This window comes from Scyliorhinus torazame, chromosome 2 (genome assembly GCF_047496885.1).
Source record: "Scyliorhinus torazame isolate Kashiwa2021f chromosome 2, sScyTor2.1, whole genome shotgun sequence".
Classification (NCBI taxonomy): Eukaryota; Metazoa; Chordata; class Chondrichthyes; order Carcharhiniformes; family Scyliorhinidae; genus Scyliorhinus; species Scyliorhinus torazame.
In genome coordinates this window covers 329,441,470-329,458,465 of record NC_092708.1, presented here as the reverse complement: position 1 = coordinate 329,458,465, position 16,996 = coordinate 329,441,470, and the positions used below count along the sequence as shown (strand labels likewise).

General features: G+C 46.7%; 1 protein-coding gene across 3 annotated transcripts in view; it reads right to left on the bottom strand.

The window, feature by feature from the left end:
- map4k5 (mitogen-activated protein kinase kinase kinase kinase 5) overlaps positions 1-16,996 on the bottom strand; it is a 309,224-nt gene that overhangs the window by 55,410 nt on the left and 236,818 nt on the right. For all 3 annotated transcript variants that reach the window (XM_072489787.1, XM_072489786.1, XM_072489788.1), the window contains one exon: positions 11,942-12,002. In XM_072489787.1, the coding sequence (XP_072345888.1) occupies positions 11,942-12,002 (61 nt within the window). The remainder of the gene's footprint in view (positions 1-11,941; positions 12,003-16,996) is intronic.

Sequence of the window (16,996 nt, the reverse complement as noted above, 5' to 3'; positions counted from 1 at the left end):
ACCCATCTAAAGTACTCGAACTATAGCGTTTCCAGTCAATATTTGGAAAGTTAAAGTCCCCCATAACAACTACCCTGTTGCTTTCGCTCCTATCCAGAATCATCTTTGCAATCCTTTCCTCTACATCTCTGGAACTTTTCGGAGGCCTATAGAAAACCCCTAACAGGGTGACCTCTCCTTTCCTGTTTCTAACCTCAGCCCATACTACCTCAGAAGACGAGTCCTCATCAAACGTCCTTTCTGCCACCGTAATACTGTCCTTGACTAACAATGCCACCCCTCCCCCTCTTTTACCACCTTCCCTGAGCTTACTGAAATATCTAAACACCGGCACCTGCAACAACCATTCCTGTCCCTGCTCTATCCAAGTCTCTGAAATGGCCGCAACATCGAAGTCCCAGGTACTAACCCATGCCGCAAGTTCACCCACCTTATTCCGGATGCTCCTGGCATTGAAGAAGACACACTTTAAAACACCTTCCTGCCTGCCGGTACACTCCTGCAACTTTGAAACCTTACTCATAACCTCACTACTCTCAACCTCCTGTATACTGGAGCTACAATTCAGGTTCCCAAGCCCCTGCTGAGACTAGTTTAAACCCTCCAGAAGAGCATTAGAAAATTTCCCCCCCAGGATATTGGTACCCCTCTGGTCCAGGTGTAGAGCATCCCGTTTGTAGAGGTCCCACCGACCCCAGAATGAGCCCCAATTATCCAGAAATCTGAAACCATCCCTCCTGCACCATCCCTGTAGCCATGTGTTCAACTCCTCTCTCTCCCTATTCCTCGACTCGCTAGCACGTGGCACGGGTAACAGCCCAGAGATAATAACTCGGTTTGTCCCACCCTAGCTCCCGCCTTACATCCCTATCCCTTTTCCTACCTATGTCGTTGGTACCTATGTGGACCACGGCTTGGGGATGCTCCCCCTCCCCTTAAGTATCCCGAAAACACGATCCGAGACATCACGCACCCTGGCACCTGGGAGGCAACACACCAACCGCGAGTCTCTCTCGTTCCCACAGAATCTCCTATCTATCCCCCAACTATGGACTCTCCAATGACTAATGCTCTACTCCTCTCCCCCCTTCCCTTCTGAGCAACAGAGACAGACTCTGTGCCAGAGACCTGTATCCATGGCTTACCCCTGGTAAGTTTCTCCCCCCCCCTCCCAACAGTATCCAAAGCGGTATACTTGTTACTAAGGGGAACAACCACGGGGGATCCCTGTACTGACTGCTTCCTCCCAGCCCCTCTCACCGTCACCCATCTATCTTTATTCTTCGGAGTAACTCCATCCCTGACGCTTCTATCTATGACCACCTCTGCCTCCCGAATGATCCGAAGTTCATCCAGCTCCAGCTCCAGTTCCCTAACGCGGTTTCGGAGGAGCTGGAGATGGGTGCACTTCCCACAGATGAAATCAGCAGGGACACTGACGGCGTCCCTCACCTCAAACATTCTGCAGGAGGAACATTGCACTACCTTCCCTGCCATCCCCTCTAGATAAAAAAGAAAAAGAAAGAGCTTACCTGTTATTCACTCCCCTTCTCAGCACTCACTCAGCAACCTCTGCGCCCCACACGATAACACCTGAGGGAAAATAGAAGAAAACCTACTTACCAGTCACCAGCCGTCACTTGACAACAGTTCCTCCACAAACCACCTTCAAGTTAGGGTGACCACAATGGACGTATGCAAATTTCCCCCGCAAGTCAATCAGCAGCTCCGCTCTACTGCCCTCTGCTGGAGACTGTTACTGTCCAAGGCATTACAGATCCTATTTTCAATGCTCAATGCTGATCATCTTATCAGTATAAAGATAATAAAGCCCCTGAGAAAGTGGAGAAATGAGCAACCAAGATAATTCTGACCAATAAGTTTTACATCATTATGTAATGTTAAGTAAGTTGGGCTTAGTTTCTAACGGGGAACATGTTTAGATTATTTAATTGAAATTTAAGACCATGGCCGGAACTTTCACGCTGATGGGATCCTTTGTTCCTGCCGATGGCACCACACCCACTGCGGGTTTTACGGTGACTAAGGGTCCATTCAACGGGAAACCCCGTTGACAATGGCAGGACAAGATCCTGCTGCTGGTCAATGGCAGGCTGCTTCCGCCGCCGTGAAACATACAGCGGGTTGTGTGGAAAGTTCCACCCTACGAAAAGGACCAACAACCTGATCAAAGCCAACTGTTCACTATAAGAAGGGTTTAAATACTAGGACATACCAGTTAGAAATTTGCAAATTTATCAAAGAGAAATTGAATCATAGACTAAGTTTACAGGAAAGGGCATTGAACGGGGCATAAATGCATTTGAAAGTCGATCAGGCAAACATTTTTTTTCTTTCTTATAAATTTAGAAAACCCAATTCCTTTTTTTCCCCCCAATTAAGGGGCAATTTAGTGTGGCCGATCCACGTACCCTGCACATCTTTGGGTTGTAAGGGCGGAACCCACGCAAACATGGGGAGAATGTGCAAACTCCACCCGGACAGTGACCCAGAGCCAGGATCAAACCTGGGACCTCGGTGCCGTGAGGCAGCAGTGCTAACCACTGCACTACCATGCTGCCTTATCAGTCAAACTTCTAAAGCACTGAAGGATTATTGAGAAAGTGTGCAGATGGGTTAATCCTCAAGAGAAAAGAAAAAGGCTTAGTGGATCCCAGAGGTCTTTCCTGTTCACAGTATTTGATTTACGCAGCATCTAGATAGGCAAATTTTTAACTATAATCTAATTGGTTTGTCATTATGTTACTGGACCAGCAATTCAGAGATGAGAATTCAAATCCCACAATGGGCTATTTGTGAATGAGTTCAATAAATTAAAAAAGAAATCTGGAATATAAAGTTAGTTAAGTGAGTGGGCAAAGGTCTGGCAAATGGAGTATAATGTGGGAAAACGTGAAATTGTCCATTTTGGCAGGAAGAATAAAAGCATATTATCTAAATGCAGAGCTCGGGTACAGAGGGATCTGGGTTTCCTAGTGCATGAATCACAGAAACTGTTGTCCCACAAATTACTCAAACAGCAGCCCAATAGAATCACTGATCAGCCAAAACTCCAGGCTTCTCCCATCACATTCTTTGTATGTCATTCCCACCTGCAGGCCAAACGTGCTGGAGATGGCATCAAAATGGAATAGTCTTGAGGGAATGGCCTTGGAATTCCTCAACACTGACCCATGGTAATAAATCAAACATGGGTATCCTGTGCTTCCTGCCCACCCTCAAAGAAGCAAAGAAGAAACAAAGAAAAATACAGCACAGGAACAGGCCCTTCGTTCCTCCAAGCCTGCGCCGATTACGTGTCCTATATAGATCAACCTCCTGTATCCTTCTATTCCTCGTCTGTTCATGTGCCTAGACAGATAAGTCTTAAAGGTCACTAACGTATCAAAACCACCTAACTTGACAGTGGATTCCAGGCCATCACCACCCTCTGCGTAAAAAAACTTGCCCCGCACATTTCCACTGAACCTATACCCCCTCACCTTGAACTTGTATCCCCTTGTAATTTTCAATTCCGCCCTGGGAAAGTGCCTCCAACTGCTCACCCTATCTATACATGAGTAAGACATGAGTAATATCCCAACAATTCAGGAGAGTCAGGGGGCAGAGTTGAATATGGTAGCCATCACAAAGGAGAAAGTGCTAGAGAAACTAAGAGGTCTAAAAATTGATAAATCTCCGGGCCCAGATGGGCTACATCCTAGAGTTCTAAAGGAGATAGCCGAAGAAATAGCGGAGGCGTTAGTTATGATCTTTCAAAAGTCACTGGAGTCAGGGAAAGTCCCAGAGGATTGGAAAATCGCTGTTGTAACCCCCCTGTTCAAGAAGGGAACAAGGAAAAAGATGGAAAATTATAGGCCAATTAGCCTAACCTCGGTTGTTGGCAAGATTCTAGAGTCCATTGTTAAGGATGAGATTCCTAAATACTTGGAAGTGCAGGGTCGGATTAGGCCAAGTCAGCATGGATTTAGTAAGGGGAGGTTGTGCCTGACAAACCTGTTAAAGAGTTCTTTGAAGAGATAACAAATAGGTTAGACCAAGGAGGGCCAATGGATGTTATCTATCTTGACTTCCAAAAGGCCTTTGATAAGGTGCCTTCACGGGAGATTGCTGAGTAAAATAAGGGCCCATGGTATTCGAGGCAAGGTACTAACATGGATTGATGATTGGTTGTCAGGCAAAAGGCAGAGAGTTGGGATAAAAAGGTTCTTTTTCGGAATGGCAACCGGTGACGAGTGGTGTCCCGCAGGGTTCAGTGTTGGGGCCACAGCTGTTCTCTTTATATATTAACCATCTAGATGACGGGACTGGGGGCATTCTGGCTAAGTTTGCCGATGATACAAAGATAGGTGGAGAGGCAAGTAGTATTGAGGAGGTGGGGAGACTGCAGAAAGATTTAGACAGTTTAGGAGAGTGGTCCAAGAAATGGCTGATGAAATTCAACGTGGGCAAGTGCGAGGTCTTGCACTTTGGAAAAAAGAATAGAGGCATGGACTATTTTCTAAACGGTGACAAAATTCATAATGCTGAAGTGCAAAGGGACTTGGGAGTCCTAGTCCAGGATTCTCTAAAGGTAAACTTGCAGATTGAGTCCGTAATTAAGAAAGCAAATGCAATGTTGTCATTCATCTCAAGAGGCTTGGAATATAAAAGCAGGGATGTACTTCTGAAGCTTTATAAAGCATTAGTTAGGCCCCATTTAGAATACTGTGAGCAATTTTGGGCCCCACACCTCAGGAAGGACATACTGGCACTGGAGCGGGTCCAGCGGAGATTCACACGGATGATCCCAGGAATGGTAGGCCTAACATATGATGAACGTCTGAGGATCCTGGGATTATATTCATGGGAGTTTAGGAGGTTGAGGGGAGATCTAATAGAAACTTACAAGATAATGAATGGCTTAGATAGGGTGGATGTAGGGAAGTTGTTTCCATTAGCAGGGGAGACTAGGACCCGGGGGCACAGCCTTAGAATAAAAGGGAGTCACTTTAGAACAGAGATGAGGAGAAATTTCTTCAGCCAGAGTGGTGGGTCTGTGGAATTCATTGCCAGAGGGCGGTGGAGGTCGGGACGTTGAGTGTCTTTAAGACAAAAGTTGATAAATTCTTGATTTCTCGAGGAATTAAGGGCTATGGAGAGAGAGCGGGTAAATGGAGTTGAAATCAGCCATGATTGAATGGTGGAGTGGACTCGATGGGCCGAATACTTTACTTCTGCTCCTATGTCTTATGGTCTATACCCCTAATAATTTTCTAAAACTTCTATTAGGTTACCCTTCAGCCTCCGTCTCTCTAGCGAGAACAATCCCATTTTATTCAATCTTTCCTCATAGCTAATACCTTCCGTACCAGGCAACATCCTGGTAAACCTTTTCTGTACTCCGTCCAAAGCCTCCACGTCCTTCTGGTAGCGTGGTGACCAGAATCGGACACAGTATTCCAAATGTGGCCTAAACAAAGTTCTCTATAACTGTAACATAATTTTTGAGCTTTTATACTCGATACCCCGTCCTATGAAGGCAAACATGCCATATGCTTTCTTTACCACCATTTACACCTGTGCTGCCACTTTTAAGGATCTGTGGACCTGCACGCCAAGATCTGTGTGTCTATGCTCCTGGTGGTTCTGCCATTTATTTTGCAGCTCCCACTTGAATTGGATCTACCAAAATGCATCACCTCGCATTTGTCCGGGTTAAATTCCATATGCCATTTCTCCGCCCAATTTTGCAGCCTATCTATATCCTGTTGTATTCTCTGACAATCTTCATCACTATCCGTAACTCCTGCAATCTTAGAATCATTCGCAAACTTGGTAATCAGGCCCGCTACGTTTTCTTCCAAGTCATTTATATATATTACAAAGAGCAGAGGTCCCAGTGTTGATCCCTGCAGACCACTAGTTACAGACCTCCATTTGGAAAAACACCCTTCCATGCTACCCCGTCTTCCTTGGCCAAGCTACTTCTGAATCCATCCAGGTAGTTCACCCCTGAACCCATGTGATTTAATCTTTTGCACCAGACTGCCATGAGGGACCTTATCAAATGCTTTACTAAAGTCCATGTAGACGACATCCACAACCCTTCCCTCGACAATCATTTTTGTCACCTTCTCAAAAATTCAATGAAATTAGTGAGACATGACATCCCTCATACGAAACCAGGCTGTCAGTTGCTAATAAGACCATTCACTTCCAAATGTGCATAGATCCTATCTCTGAAAATCTTTTCCAACAATTTGACTATCACTGACGTCAAGCTCACTGGCCTATAATTACCCGGATTATCCTTGCAACCCTTCTTAAATAACTGTACAACATTGGCTATTCTACAATCCTCTGGAATTTCACCTGTGGCCAGTGAGGACATAAATGATCATTACTACCAATTGGAAGAACAGATGTCAGTAAGAATGTACTCAATGTTCATTACCAAGAGAGTGTCCAGGTAGCACATTATAGACTGAACCTCAAACCAGACTGGGTCTGGGTTTGCAGCAGCTGATGAAAATACCAACACTGGGGGGGAAATGTGACAATGATCCTCACCAACCAATCCGTCACAGATGCATACTTCAATTACATTATTTGGAGGAGTGGCTACTGCACAGTTCTTGGGGACATACAGTTTGTCTTCATACTGAGGACAACACTGTGTTGAGTGACACTACTACTGTACTAAATGGGATAGATTCAGAACATATCTAGCAGCTCAAAAATGGACATACAAAAGGCACTGTCAGAAATCAGCGGCAGCAAAATTGTCTTCCATTATCATTAGGTAATCTCATGGCCTGGCATAGCCCTCACTCCACCATTACCATCAAGGCAAGTGACTAATTCTGGTTTAATGAGCAGGGTAGAAGAGCTGCCAAGGGCAGTACCAGGTACACTTGAAAATGAGGGTCAATCTGATGAAGTTACAATATGTATGCTAAAGAATAGAAGCAGAATATTAATTCTGGAGCACAGGTCTTCAGTGGTCCTGCAATCCACAACCTCTAACAGAGGAAAGAGCAGCAGACTTTTGAGAACACCACCACCTGCAAATTCCCCTCCAAGACGCACATCATCCTGACTTGGAAGTAAGTGACTGCTCCTTCACTATAGCCGAGTCAAAATTCTGAAACTTCCTCCCTAACATCTGCACCAAATGGACTGCAACGGTTCAAAAGGGCAGCTTAGCACCAAGAAAATAGGGGATGGGCAATAAATGCTGGCCTTGCCAGTGACACTTGCATCCCATAAATGAATAATCTGCAGACCAGCCAGATCCAGTCATGATTGGGGGTGATCAATTAAACAGTTAATGGGAAGAAGGTGACACCATGAACACCCCCAGAGCCCAGAAAAGACAGGATTTGCAATCATCTTTAGCCAAAAATACCAAGCAGATGATCCATCTTAGTCAGATCTTTAGGACCCTATTATAACAGATACATTCAACAGCAATTCGATTCATGTCCCGTGATATCAAGAAATGGCCTAGCATACTTCACACAGCAAAAAAGATTGTTGGAAAAACGGAAAATGAGAGAAATATTCAGCAGGTCTCGCAGCATATTTGGAGAGAGAAATATAGAATTAACATTTCAGGTTGATGACCATGTATGGCACCAAAAAATCCTAATAAACTGAAGCCAATGGGAATCAGGGAGAAAACACTCCACTGGATGGAGTCATGTTTGATGACTGATGGCAGCCATGTTGGAGCACAAAAGATGATGACTGTGGTAGCTGAAAGACCAACCATCTTAGCCATAGTTGTTTCAATGATCTCCCCCTGCTCCTATTATAAGATCAGAAGTTGGGATTTTTGTACAATGTTCAGTTCCATTCACAATTCCTCAGATAAAAAAACAGCCCAAACTCCATGCAGTAAGTCATGGAATAAAGAACAGGCTTGGGCTGAGGGCAGGTAACATCATGCCACGCAGTGCTTGGCAATGACCATCTCCAACAAGGCAGCCTAACCACCTCCCCATGACAATAAATGGTATTATATTTGTTAGTTAGCTTCACTGCGTCGGAGACTCCCTATCGAACAGTACTCTAGAGTACCTACAACACAATAACTACAGTGGTTCAAGGTGGCAGCTCTCTGCCATCTTCTCAAGTGCAATTAGGCATGAGCACAAAATGCCAGCATGACCAACGTCCATGACTTGTGAATGAATTTTAAAATTCCAACAAACTGAATCAAACCCTTCAGGGAATCTTATTTAACTCTACAAAACTGAATGGATGCAAAGCAAATGACAGTGGCTGAATTACAGATGTAACTCTAATTCCATCTTCTCGAAATAAAATATTGGTTGCTGAAACTCTTCAGATAGAAGGAATGGACCTGTTGACACCGACTACACGGAGATCAAGTACAGTAATATAACAGGGATGTAATGATCAAATGTACTGACAGCAGGAGGATTTAAATCAAACACCCCATCAGGTCACAGATTTTTTCCAATTGAGGGGCGATTTAGCATGGCCAATCCACCTATCCTGCACATAGAACAGCACAGCACAGTACATGCCCTTCGGCCCACGATGTTGTGCCGACCACTTATCCTAATCGAAGATCACCTAACCTACATCCCTTCAATTTACTGCTGTCCATGTGCCTGTCTAAAAGTCGCTTAAATGTCCCTATTGACTCAGACTCCACCACCCCAACTGGCAGTACATTCCACGCACCCACCGCTCTCGTGTAAAGAACCGACCTCTGATATCTCTCGTATACATTCCTCCAATCACCTTAAAATTATGTCCCCTCATGACAGCCATTTCCATCCTGGGAAAAAGTCTCTACCTATCCACTCTATCCATGCCTCTCATCACCTTGTACACCTTTATCAAGTCACCTCTCTTCCTTCTTTGCTCCAGTGAGAAAAGCCCTAGCTCACTCAACCTTTCTTCATAAGACATGCTCTCCAGTCCAGGCGGCATCCCGGTAAATCTCCTCTGCACCCTCTCCAAAGCATCCACATCCTTCTTATAATGAGGCGGCCAGAATTGGACACAATATTTCAAGTGTGGTCTAACTAGGGTTTTATAAAGCTGCAGCAAAACCTCGCGGCTCTTAAACTCAATTCCCCTGTTAATGAAAGCCAACACACCATACGCCTTCTTAACAACCCTACCAACCTGTGTGGCAACTTTGAGGGATCTAAGTACGTGGACCCCAAGATCCCTCTGTTCCACCACACTTCCAAGAATCCTGCCTTTAAACCTGTATTCAGCATTCAAATTCGACCTTCCAAAATAAATCACTTCACATTAGGTTGAACTTCTCAGCCCAGCTCTGCATCCTATCAATGTCCTGTTGTAATCTGCAACAGCCCTCGACCCTATCTACAACTCCACCAACCTCTGTGTCATCGGCAAACTTACTAACCCACCCTTCCATTTCTTCATCCAAGTCATTTATAGAAAACACAAAAAGCAGAGGTCACAGAAGAGATCCCTGCGGGACACCACTAGTCACCGACCTCCAGGCGGAATATTTTCCATTCACTACCACTCGCTGTCTTCTTTCGGCCAGCCAATTCTGTATCCAGATAGCCACATTTCCTGTATCCCATGCCCCCCGACTTTATGAATGAGCCTACCATGGGGAACCTTATCAAATGCCTTACTGAAATCCATATACACCACATCCACTGCCCGACCTTCATCAATGTGTCTCGTCACATCTTCAAAGAATTCAATGAGGCTTGTGAGGCATGACCTGCCCCTCACAAAGCCATGCTGACTATCTTTGGGTTGTGGGGGCTAAACCCATGCCAACACGGGGAGAATGTGCAAACTCCACACGGCCAGTGACCCAGAGCGGGATCGAGCCTGGGACTTCTGCGCCATGAAGCAGCAAAGCTAACCACTGCGCCACCATGCTGCCCTGGTCACAGATTTTAAAGAGGAGTTTGGGAGGCACCAACAGTGGAAAATAAAAGTTCTGTTCTGTTCGAGATTTTTGCAAAAACATCAATTTATAAAATCCTCCAAGCAATTAGCACATAGCACAGAACTAAAGGTAGAGAACAGTAAAAGACATTTAAAAATCCAGCTTGTGGCAAGAATAAAATTTATTTGAAACTAAATACAAAGGTGAAAAATGATGTCAAAAGGAAAACATAAAAGGAATATCACAGGAATATAGGAAAGTTGAATATATTTAGGTGAGAGGATAGGAACATACCACATTAAGGTGTTATTTTTGAGATCAAATTTGGTACTTGGCAAACATGGGACTCCTTTAGAAAATGGCATGAAGTTCTAGGCTTGTATTTTAATATCGTACTTTGATATGTAAGCTGGTAAGATATCATACAAAAGCATGCATAAATACAGTAAAAGGCTGAAAATTCTTAAATAGTTTTACCTTCTGCACGCAGTGATCAGTGCAATTTGGATACCAAGTGAAGCCATTATGAGGGAAGGAGAACACAAGAGGTTTGATTAATTTCACACAAGTGTTTAGACAAGCAGCTATTACAAACAGTAAATGAAAGATAAAGCGCAAGGATTATTTCAGTTAAATTGACATTCCGTGCAAATGACAATGCACATTTTAAATGGTCATAAAGATAGAACATAAAACTACTCATATTCTACAAAAGTCCAGTTAACATTCTCACCTTCCTCCACCTGTTTAATATGACACAGAAAAACCTATAATAGACTGAAATCTTAAAAGGATATTTGATATTAGAATAGGAGTGTGGGTCGTTTAGGCCAATATCTCTTCTGAATGTGGATGCCAAGATTGTTGCCAAGGTGCTGGCTCTTAGGTTGGAGGAGTGCTTCCCGAAGGTAATTGGAGAGGATCAGACGGGGTTCGTAAAGGGCAGGCAGTTGTCGAACGTTCAGCGTCTGTTGAATGTGGTGCTTTCTCCGGCAGAAGGGAGGGAGCTGGAGGTCGTGGTGGTGCTGGACGCGGAGAAGGGTTTGATCAGGTGGAGTGGAGCTATTTAGTTGCCATGTTGGAGAGATTTGGGATCGGACCCAAGTTTGTGGTGTGGGTTAAATTGCTGCACAAGTAGCAAAAGGAGAGTGTGCGCAGGAATAAGGTGAATTTGGGGTACTTTACATAGGAGAACGAGGCAGGTGTGCCCTATTTCCCCTGTCCTGTTTGCGCTGGCGATAGTCCTTAGCCATAGCGCTGAGGTGCTTGGATAAATGCAAGGGGGGAGGGGGGGGGGGGTGTTGTTGTTGTTGTTGGAGCATAGGGCGTCTCTGTATGCTGATGAAAAAAACATGGGAAAAAATGGCTAACTGGCCAACTTCAGGAACCAACGTACTATATCTCAAGAAAGTCTGACCAAATATTGGATATGGAAATTTTGGGGGGAGCCAACAAGACCGGCGTATATCAATGAAGGTCCTCCATGCCAGTTTTAGGATTCTTCTGTCAAATTGGACTGATGTCAGATCTGCTCTGCTCAGATTTTCCAAACATGTGGCTCAACAAGTGGCCACACTAAAAATGCATAATTTACCGTTAAAGAAAAATACATGTCCTCCTGCTGAACAGCACTCTTGAGAGCTGCTGACAGCCATTGCCATTGGAATTGTAGGCAAGTGGAATGCTGACAATTACAGAAATAAGTCTAGAATACCAGAATGACTCAGGCCTCCTAGATGGTACCCAATAACACAGGCACATTAAAACCTATAGATTCAAACATCAATTTTACACATGACTTGCAACATTTTCCAATTGGTGATAGCATTGGAAATTTAAATCAAAATCCTGTCGCATCAGTTAAATTGGTCTTGGAACATGGACAAATGGAAATAAAGTGCATCTACAAATCTTGTTTTCCCATGTTTTGTTTAGTGACCTGAAATTACATGAAACAAAATTTCAAAAGTAACGTTTGTGTTATTACTCTTCAGAGACGATTAAATGGATACATACCTGATAAAGACATTAAAATATTATTGATAACGTACAGCCAAGTACACCTCCTGGGAAAAAGCTGGGAAAATATATTTTCATCAGTATCAACTGAAAACAATGAGTGTTAAATAAAAGTTATTCAACTAGACTTCCGGGTGCGGCGATGACCAGCTAAGTCGCACGTTTCGGCAGCTCCCGGTGGAACGGACTTTTGGGCTCTTGATAGGAGCCCCAACGGCAATTTTAACGGCTGAAAACACCGTGCGGTAAACCAGAAGGGTGTTCCCCCTGGACACGGATGGAAAAAGGAGAGGAAAGTGGCCGGATTGCAGCGGATCCTTTGGAACAACGGCAAGGAAGGCAAGCAGAAACCAAGATGGCGTCGGAAGGTGGCAGTTTCATATGGGGCCCTGAACAACAAGAGTTTTTGAAACGCTGCGTGGAAGAGATAAAAAAGGAAATGAAGAAAGAGTTGTTGGCCCCGATATTACAGGCGATTGAAGGGCTGAAAGAGGAACAAAAGACCCAGGAGCAGGAGCTTCGGGTCGTGAAGGCGAAAGCAGCAGAGAATGAAAACGATATACAGGGCCTGGTGGTGAAGTCGGAGATACAGGAGGCACACCAGAAACGATCTGTGGAGAGGTTGGAGGCACTGGAAAATAACGCAAGGAGGAACAACTTGAGGATTCTTGGCCTTCCTGAAGGTGTGGAGGGGGCGGACATCGGGGCATATGTGAGCACGATGCTGCACTCGTTAATGGGAGTGGAGGCCCCGACGGGTCCGTTGGAGGTGGAGGGAGCATACCGAGTTATGGTGCGAGGATCGAGAGCAGGAGAAGCTCCCAGAGCCATAGTGGTGAGATTTCTCCGTTTTAAGGATAGAGAAATGGTCCTTAGATGGGCGAAGAAAACTCGGTGTAGTAAATGGGAGAACGCGGTGATCCGCGTCTATCAAGATTGGAGTGCGGAGGTGGCGAGAAGGAGGGCGAGCTTTAATCGGGCCAAAGCGGTACTTCACAAAAAAAAGATAAAGTTTGGAATGCTGCAACCGGCAAGACTGTGGGTCACATATCAAGGGAGGCACCACTACTTTGAGACGGCGGATGAAGCGTGGACTTTTATTGTAGAAGAAAAATTGGAATGATTGGACTACGAAAATGAACGTTTGGACAAAGTGGTGGGACGAGTGGGGGGGGGGGGGGCGGCGAAGAGGGATTGTATGATTAATCCTGCGGTATGGTAACTTTTCTTTCTCCCACAGGTGGTGATGGGGGGAGGTGGGGAGGGAGAGGAGATGGGGTGTTGGCCATGGGAGGCGGGGCCGAGGGAGAGGCGCGGGCTTGGTTCCCGCGCTATGATAATTATGGCGGGAATAGAGAAGCAGGAAGGAGGGGGCGCCGCACGGGGCGAGCCGTGATCACGGGGGGAAGCCGAGGTCAGCCAGAGTTTGCTGACTTCTGGGAGCAGCATGGGGGGAGTAATTATGCTAGCGGGGGGTCTAGCGGGGGGGGGGGGGGGGGGGGGGGGAATTACTGGGTTGCTGCTGCTGGGGAAAGGGGGGAGTGGGTACGGGAAAGGATGGGCGGGGGGGCACCGTCTGGGAGAAATACAGCTGCGTGGGAACTGGGCGAGAAGCTGGAAAAAGATGATGGCTAACCGGCAGGGGGGGGGGGGGGGGGGGGAGCCCCCCAACTCGGCTGATCACGTGGAACGTGAGGGGGCTTAACGGGCCGATAAAGAGGGCACGAGTACTCGCACACCTTAAGAAACTTAAAGCAGATGTGGTCATGTTACAGGAAACGCACCTGAAACTGATAGATCAGGTTAGGTTGCGCAAAGGATGGGTAGGGCAGGTGTTCCATTCGGGGCTGGATGCGAAAAACAGGGGGGTGGCTATATTAGTGGGGAAGCGGGTAATGTTCGAGGCAAAGACTATAGTGGCGGATAACGGGGGCAGATACGTGATGGTGAGTGGCAAATTACAGGGAGAGATGGTGGTGTTGGTAAACGTGTATGCCCCGAATTGGGACGATGCCAATTTTATGAGGCGAATGCTAGGACGCATCCCAGACCTAGAGACCGGAAAGCTGATAATGGGGGGAGACTTCAACACGGTGTTGGAACCAAGGCTGGATAGGTCGAAGTCCAGGACTGGTAGGAGGCCGGCAGCAGCCAAGGTGCTTAAGGATTTTATGGAGCAGATGGGAGGGGTGGACCCGTGGAGATTCAGTAGACCTAGGAGTAAGGAGTTCTCGTTTTTCTCCTATGTCCATAAAGTCTATTCACGCATAGACTTTTTTGTGTTGGGTAGGGCATTGATCCCGAGGGTGAGGGGAACGGAATATACGGCTATAGCCATTTCGGATCATGCCCCACACTGGGTAGACTTGGAGATAGGGGAGGAAACAAGAGGGCGTCCACCCTGGAGAATGGACATGGGACTAATGGCGGATGAGGGGGTGTGCTTAAGGGTGAGGGGATGCATTGAAAAGTACTTGGAACTCAATGACAATGGGGAGGTTCAGGTGGGAGTGGTCTGGGAGGCGTTGAAGGCGGTGGTTAGGGGGGAGCTGATATCAATAAGGACACATAAAGGGAAGCAGGAGAGTAAGGAACGGGAGCGGTTGCTGCAAGAACTTTTGAGGGTGGACAGACAGTATGCGGAAGCACCGGAGGAGGGACTGTATAGGGAAAGGCAAAGGCTGCATGTGGAATTTGACTTGCTGACCACAGGCACTGCAGAGGCACAATGGAGGAAGGCGCAGGGTGTACAGTATGAATATGGAGAGAAGGCGAGCAGATTGCTGGCACACCAATTGAGGAAAAGGGGAGCAGCGAGGGAAATAGGGGGGGTGAGAGACGAAGATGGAGAGACGGAGCGGGGAGCGGAGAGAGTGAATGAAGTGTTTAAGACATTTTATAAAAAATTGTATGAAGCTCAACCCCCGGATGGGAGGGAGAGAATGATGGAGTTTTTGGATCGGCTGGAAATTCCCAAGGTGGAAGAGCAGGAAAGGATGGGATTGGGAGCACAGATCACGGTAGAAGAAGTGGTGAAAGGAATTAGGAACATGCAGACGGGAAAGGCCCCGGGACCGGACGGATTCCCAGTTGAATTTTACAGAAAATATTTGGACTTGCTCGCCCCGCTACTGACGAGGACCTTTAACGAGGCAAAGGAAAGGGGACAACTGCCCCCGACTATGTCAGAAGCAACGATATCGCTTCTTTTAAAGAAGGAAAAGGATCCGCTACAATGCGGGTCCTACAGACCAATCTCCCTCCTCAATGTAGATGCCAAGGTCTTGGCCAAGGTAATGGCAATGAGAATAGAGGAATGTGTCCCGGGGGTGGTTCATGAGGACCAAACTGGGTTTGTGAAGGGGAGACAGCTGAACACGAACATACGGAGGTTGTTAGGGGTAATGATGATGGCCCCACCAGAGGGTGAAACGGAGATAATAGTGGCGATGGATGCCGAGAAAGCATTTGATAGAGTGGAGTGGGATTATCTGTGGGAGGTGTTGAGGAGATTTGGGTTCGGAGAGGGGTATGTTAGATGGGTGCAGCTGTTGTATAGGGCCCCAGTGGCGAGTGTGGTCACGAATGGACGGGGATCGGCATATTTTCGGCTCCATAGAGGGACAAGGCAGGGATGTCCTCTGTCCCCATTACTGTTTGCACTGGCGATTGAGCCCCTGGCGATAGCGCTGAGAGGTTCCAAGAGATGGAGGGGAATACTTAGGGGAGGAGAAGAACACCGGGTATCTTTATATGCGGATGATCTGCTACTATATGTGGCGGATCCAGCGGAGGGGATGCCAGAAATAATGCGGATACTTGGGGAGTTTGGGGATTTTTCAGGGTATAAATTGAACATGGGGAAGAGTGAGCTGTTTGTGGTGCATCCAGGGGAGCAGAGTAGAGAAATAGAAGACCTATCGTTGAGGAAGGTAACAAGAGACTTTCGTTACCTGGGGATCCAGATAGCTAAGAATTGGGGCACATTGCACAGGCTAAATTTGACGCGGTTGGTGGAACAGATGGAGGAAGATTTCAAGAGATGGGATATGGTAGCATTGTCAATGGCAGGGAGGGTGCAGGCGGTTAAGATGGTGGTCCTCCCGAGATTCCTCTTTGTGTTTCAGTGTCTCCCGGTGGTGATCACGAAGGCTTTTTTCAAAAGGATAGAAAAGAGTATCATGGGTTTTGTTTGGGCCGGGAAGACTCCGAGAGTGAGGAAGGGATTCTTACAGCGTAGTAGGGATAGGGTGGGGCTGGCACTACCGAGCCTAAGTGAGTATTATTGGGCCGCTAATATTTCAATGGTGAGTAAGTGGATGGGAGAGGAGGAAGGAGCGGCGTGGAAGAGATTAGAGAGGGCGTCCTGTAGGGGGACCAGCCTGCAGGCTATGGTGACAGCCCCATTGCCGTTCTCACCAAGGAACTATACCACGAGTCCGGTGGTGGTAGCTACACTGAAGATTTGGGGACAGTGGAGACGACATAGGGGAAAAACCGGAGCACTGGGGGGGGTCCCCGATAAGAAACAACCATAGGTTTGCCCCGGGGGGAATGGATGGGGGATATGGAATGTGGCAAAGAGCAGGTATAACGCAATTGAAAGATCTATTTGTGGATGGGAAGTTTGCGAGTCTGGGAGCGCTGACCGAGAAATATGGGTTGCCCCAAGGGAATGCATTCAGGTACATGCAATTGAGGGCTTTTGCGAGGCAACAGGTGAGGGAATTCCCGCAGCTCCCGACACAAGAGGTGCAGGACAGAGTCATCTCAAAGAAATGGGTGGGGGACGGTAAGGTGTCGGATATATATAGGGAAATGAGAGACGAAGGGGAGACTATGATGGACGAACTAAAAGGGAAATGGGAAGAAGAGCTAGGGGAGGAGATTGAGGAGGGGATGTGGGCAGATGCCCTAAACAGGGTAAATTCGTCGTCCTCGTGCGCCAGGCTAAGCCTGATTCAGTTTAAGGTATTACACAGGGCACATATGACTGGAACACGGCTCAGTAAATTTTTTGGGGTGGAGGATAGGTGTGCGAGGTGCTCGAGA